This window comes from Tupaia chinensis, unplaced genomic scaffold, assembly GCF_000334495.1.
Source record: "Tupaia chinensis unplaced genomic scaffold, TupChi_1.0 Scaffold138665_1, whole genome shotgun sequence".
In the NCBI taxonomy this organism is placed as follows: Eukaryota; Metazoa; Chordata; class Mammalia; order Scandentia; family Tupaiidae; genus Tupaia; species Tupaia belangeri.
The window spans coordinates 498298-504065 of NW_006198557.1; the positions used below are offsets into that span (position 1 = coordinate 498298).

Below are 5768 nucleotides of genomic sequence, written 5' to 3' on the forward strand. Positions count from 1 at the left end.
CGTCGGGGTGGGCACCACCGGGGAGGCAGCAGGGGGAACGGCGGGGGGCGCGGGAGAGGGGCGGCCCGTGGGCTGCGGGGGGATCAGCTTCTGAGGAGTGCTTGTGGGGGCAGCAGCGTTTGCCATGGGTCCTGCAGGGGAGGCAAGCAGCAGGCACCCTGGTGCGTTCTGGGGCCGATTTGAGCTACGCAGGGGACAGCCGCCCCCTCCTCAGCTCCTCAGCTCCCCAGCTCCCGTTGTGCGCCAAGCTGCCACACAGCATCTCACTCAGGGGCCCTCTACCTCCTGCCACGGGGTCCCCACCTCGAGATCACAGCCTCAGCCCTCATGTCCCCAAGCCCTCTAAGGACCCACGGCCCTGCTGCAGGGTCTACGCAGCCTGGGTGCTGAGCCCAGGGCCAGTCCTCCTACGCATGCCTCTACTCTGGCTCTAAGTGACTCTGCAGTGCCTGTCACCAAACCTCAGGCTCCAGGACAGCGGGACACCCGTCCATCTGGCCCACGGCCTCAACCCCAGGTGTGGACTCTAATTCTTCCTGACTGATCAGACTGACGAGGGGACCACGGGACCAACCCCGAGCTCTCGGGCCCGACCACTAAGCCCAGGGAAGACCGCGGGAAAAAGGCCACCGAGCTGCAGTTCAGGCGGACCAGCCCGGACCCCGTCTCCCTGACAAGGCTTGTCTCGAGGCCTGCCCAGCCCAAGCTCAGGACGGGGAGTCGGGGAATCAGAGGTCAGGGCGGATGTGCCACTAGGACGAGGGACCTACCTTCAGGCCAGGGCTTGGGAGGCCCTCCGGGAGGCTGGCCGGGCATCCCAGGGGGCACACCTGAGGGTCCTGGGGGAGGCATGTTGGGCCCTCCCATACCTGCACGCGGAGAGAGAACAACCAGGAGAAAATGAACACGTCTGTCCACACAGGCTCCGCCACAGAGCTGCCACGCTCACCCTCGTCTGTGGAAACCGAAACCAGCGGCTTCGAGGTGGAGATGAGAGGGCGCCACCGACGGAAATAAAGTTGCACACAGGGAGCAGGCACGACTCCGAGTGTTATAAAATACAGCACTGGGGGACCAGCAGGTGGCGTGGTGGTTAAGGCGCTGGACGCTCCCACACGGCCGACCATAGTTCGAGCCCCAGACCTGGTGGCTTGTTTTCTTACTCCCTCCCTCCACCAGTGTCTCTCTCTGGTCAAATTAAAATAAGTTAATGAATAAGTAAAAATTAACTAATTCTTTTCTGCAGAGAGGTTTTTGCTGTGGGGCACATGCGCATGCCAGAGAGACAGAGAGAAACAGAAAGAAATAAAGAGAGAAATCACCCCCTAGAGGGGCTGGCCATGCCACAATCCCTTCTCCTCCACTCTCCTCTCGGGATTTTGGGCACGTACACACACAACCCATGTGTGTTTTAAGCCACTGGGTCCGGGACTTGAACCGCGATCAACTACGTGGAAGTCCAGCAATGTAATCATTACGTCATCTGCTGATCCCTAAATAAATAACTCTTTAAAAATAAAATAAATAATTAAGAATTAAAAAAAAAAATACAGCCCTGGGACATCCCCATGGCCCAGGGGTTACGGGAGCTGGACCCACACGGCTGGCCAGTTTGAACCCCAGCCCGAGCAGCCTGAGAAGCACGCCAGGCACGTGCGTGTGCACCAAAATCAGGAAAGGAGGGGGAGGGACCAGCACGTGGCATCGCGGTTACGTCGCTGGACTCCCACCTGGCCAGCCACGGTCTGAGTCCCAGACCCAGCAACTGAAAGCTCATGTCGGGCACGCATGTGTGCGTGCACAAGATCCTGAGAGGAGCATGGAGGAGAAGGGACTGCGGCGTGACCATCCCCGGAGATGCTTTCTCGCTTTCTGTCTGTCCCCCTGTAAGCGCACACGCCCTACGGCAGAAATCTCTCTTTAAAAAGAAAGGGGGAAGGGACTGCAGCACGAGCAGGCCCAGGGGGCAGCGCCTTTGCCCGCTCCTCCTCCCTTCTGCTCTCTGGCGAGCACACGTGTCCCCTGGCAGCTGACGATGATGGCGGAGATACGGCAGGGAGAAGTCACAACTCCCTAACTACCCCAGAGACACCGAGGCAGGACTCAGAGTGTTCACACACGGAGGGACACAAATCCTCGAGGTGACAGCTGCCACCCACGCTAGTTAATATTCGTGGTCTTCCAGTACCGAAACGTAACACTGTGAGCCACGACCATGCAAAATGGCCACACGTCCATCCAAAGCAGACAAACAGGGCGGCCCTGGAGTGGTGGTCAGGAACTGAGCAGAAACCGGACCCGCGTGGCTGACCAGGCCGAGTCCTGCGGGCACGCTCCCTGGCTCAGGACACGTACCCATCAACGGCCCTGGGGTGGGGCCCGTGAAATCAGCACCGACCCGACGGCAGCCCTGAGTGCCGGGACGGAAACGGGCAACCCCGGCCCCCGCCTGCACGGCCCATGCTCAGGCTGAGGGGCTCCGGGGCCCTGCCCCATCCCGAGGGCCGCAAGCAGCAGGACGTACCGTGAGGCGGGCTGTAGTTTGGAGGTGCTGGGCCGGGGCCGGGGCCAGGGCCGGGGCCGGGGCCAGGGCCGGGGCCGGGGCCAGGGCCGGGGCCGGGGCCAGGGCCGGGGCCGGGGCCGGGTCCTGGGGCAGCCACGGAGGGCGGAGGTAGCGTTGGCACCTGCTGCTGCATCCCGGGCATGGGCCGCTTCCCCTGCACGGCCATCTGCAGGTGGTCGGGAAGGGGCTGGCCCCTGACCAGCATCTTGTAGGCCATGATCTGAGCACGGAGTTGGTGCAGCTGGTTCTGGTTGAACGGGGTGGGCCCCCGGTTCTGCTGCCCCAAGGCCTGGGGGTCGGCACCATCCAGGGGGGCCCCTCCTGGACCGGATGACATCTGGGGGCCTGAGGATGGGCCACTGGCTGGAACTGGGCTGGAGGCATGCTCGGAACCACCCAAGGGTGACGGGTAACCTGCGGAGAGGCCGGTCCTTGGTCACTCAGCAGCGGATGGCGACCTGCATGGCGGCTGTGCTCTTGTTGGGCGAACGGGGCACGGCGCGCCCCGGGTTACCCGGCCTGTGCCGGTGTGGTCGGCCTGCGCGTCAGTGGTGAGCCTGAGAGCAGCCGTGTGATGTCCAGGCTGCTCGCCCAGGCCTGTCCCCCCACTCACGTCCTGACCTGCGAGCCCCAGTGTCCCAGCCCTGCTAGAGCCGTCTGCTCTGCCACTCCCTGTGGCCCCGTACGGGGACGCCACCTGCCAGGCTAGGTCAGCCAATGGCCTGGGCCCCCAAATTGTGTTTCAGACAAGCTCCACGGGGGGCCCCAGAGCCACTGGCCAGTGGACCCGCCCACATACCAAGCCCTGGGCACGGGTTCCGTCCCACCAGCGCTTTCTCCAATGGCTGATCCAAGGTGAGGAGCCAGGACAGAGCTCCACCCAAGCTCCACCCGGACAGCTCTGTGGGAGGGGTCTCGGGCCCACCTGTGGGGGCCTTGAGGACAACCCCGGGGCCCCTGGGACATGACCCCAGGACGAGAGGCGGGCAGACGTACCTTGGGAGTGCTGGTCCATGGGGCTGGGCGGGGGCCCCATGCCCGCGTGGCCGCCGGGCCGCATGCCCACTCCCTTCATCTGGCTATAGCGCGGGTCGTCCGACATGCCCTTCTCGTGCATGGACTCCATGGGCTACGGGGCGACAAGGGGGGTCAGCGAGGGCATGGGAAGAGGCGGCCCAGCAAAGCACAGCCTGGGACAAGTGCGGAGTCTCTGAGGCTTCGACCCGCTGCCTCCCTGGCAGCTACTGAAGAGCCAGCATGACCAGGCGGGCGAGCTCGGGGCCCCGACACCCGCAGGCGGTGCTCGGCAGGAAAGGGACAGCCGGACGAGCTGGGAGGGGCAGGAGGCCGAGGAGGCAGCCAGGCCGCACAAGGAGAGGACACGTGGGGCCAGGGAGCGGTTTCAGCAGGGACACAGGCTCATCACCGTCACCAGTAGACGGACCACGAGTGTCGGGGCTGAGGACCTCACTCCCCGGGGGACTGGAAACCAGAGCGCAGTGTCTCAGCTGTGCCTAGCATCAGCCGCTCTGCACCCCCACAGCTGCCACCTGGGAGGGCGGTGTCCACAGCACTCCGTCCCCGGCTAGGCAGACCCTGCGCAGCCATGACACGTGCTCCCTCGAGACGCGGGGCGGGGGCACCTCCCATGGGAACGGCTGGTGAAGGGCACCCGGACAGGCACCCTGCTCCGGGCACCGGCTGGGCCCCTTACAACCCACGTCCTGCTCTCGGGAACGGATGTCCTAGCGGGTGACCAGGCCGCATAGAACCAGAGTGCAGCGTGGCCCTGAGAGAGGAGGGCTGGGCGGTCCCGCTCCCTCCCGCCCAGGCGGTAAGGGCTGCATGGCGGCCTGGCCCCAGCAGAGCTAGCGCGGGGCCAGACCCTGTGTTCCCGGGCCAGGCAGGGGTCCACGTGCCTGTCCCCTCAGGTCACGGTGGTGGGCCCCGGAGTGGGCATCTCACCAGCCCAGGCCTCCTGATCAGGCAGCTGTGGCCAGAGGCTGCCTGCAGTCCCAGAGCAGGGCGGAGGGCGGTGAGGTGCCTGGCATGAGGCAGGAGACACGGGTGCGAGGGGCGCGGGGCTCCCCACCTTGTGCATCGGGTGCATGCTGTCCTGAGGGTACCCTCCTGGTCCCTGGGTCTGGATGGGGTGTCCTGCTGAGGGAGGCCCCGGGCTGGGCCCCATCATGCTGTGGGCAGAGCCCGGGGAGGGACCAGGGCTCGGGCCCAGCATGGCTCCAGGCGAGGGGCCGGGGCCCGGAGAAGGGCCCGGCCGAGGAGTTCCACCCAGGGGTGGGTCTGGAGTGGACATCTTCACGGACGCTGCCGATGCTGGTGTCCTGCTGGAAAGAAGCTCCCATCAGTGTGTGGTACGGACACTAGTGGGGGGACCAGGGACAGTAGGAGGGCGTTTGGGATTCAGCTACGGATGACCCACAGCTCCTGCCCGGACCTGGGCTTCCTGACTCCCCTGGGTGGAGGGACACCCCTCCTCTCTCTGGTCAACCTTAATTTAGGAAAAGAAAAAAAAAAAAAAAGACAATAAATAAAATGTTAAAAAATAATAATTGAAAACAAAAACATCCTGGGCATGTGTATCTCTTCTCCAAAACGTCAGAGACTGGAGAAGCAGAAGGAAGGGACTGCAGCAGGACCGTGCCCACCAGGGGGTGCTTTCTCCCTCTCCTCGCCCCCATCTGTCTGCCACGGGAGAGCACACGTACCCTTACGCGAATTTCGCGTCGTTCTTTATTTCTTTTTGTTAGAAGGCAAGAGAGGAGAGAAATCACCCCTTGGGGGTATAGCCACACCAACTTTGGACAAGTATGTATGCACCCAGCGAGATCTGCAAGCCACCAGTTCGGGACTCGAACCGTGAATCCCACAATGTAAGATCCAGTGCCTTAACCTTCATGCCACTTGTTAGCCCAAGGAGCTATGAGTCATTTCATTCATCAGACGCTCCCTCCCTTAAAGGGGGGCCAGCAGGTACGGCATGGTGGTTGAAGGTGCTGAATTCTCACATGGGACTCCCGCGTTCAACTCCCGGACCTGGCAGCTTGCTTTCTCCCTTTCTCTCTCTCTCTCTCTCTCTCTCTCTCTCTCTCTCTCGGGTCAAATTACAAAATAAATGTAACACATGGAATTAAATAAGTAAATATTTTTAACAGAAAGGAGAAACCACTGAAAGGCACCTACAGTC

The 5768-nt window shown here is 62.8% G+C and overlaps 1 protein-coding gene across 1 annotated transcript in view; it reads right to left on the minus strand.

Annotated features, from left to right (window-relative positions):
• SMARCA4 (SWI/SNF related BAF chromatin remodeling complex subunit ATPase 4) overlaps nt 1–4905 on the minus strand; it is a gene marked incomplete in the record, with an annotated part of 97591 nt that extends 92686 nt beyond the window's left edge. Inside the window, 6 exon segments of the mRNA XM_027765557.1 lie at nt 4–131; nt 771–869; nt 2525–2588; nt 2637–2977; nt 3560–3692; nt 4656–4905. Coding sequence (XP_027621358.1) covers nt 4–131; nt 771–869; nt 2525–2588; nt 2637–2977; nt 3560–3692; nt 4656–4877 — 987 coding nt within the window.
• Between the last annotated feature and the right edge of the window lie 863 nt (nt 4906–5768).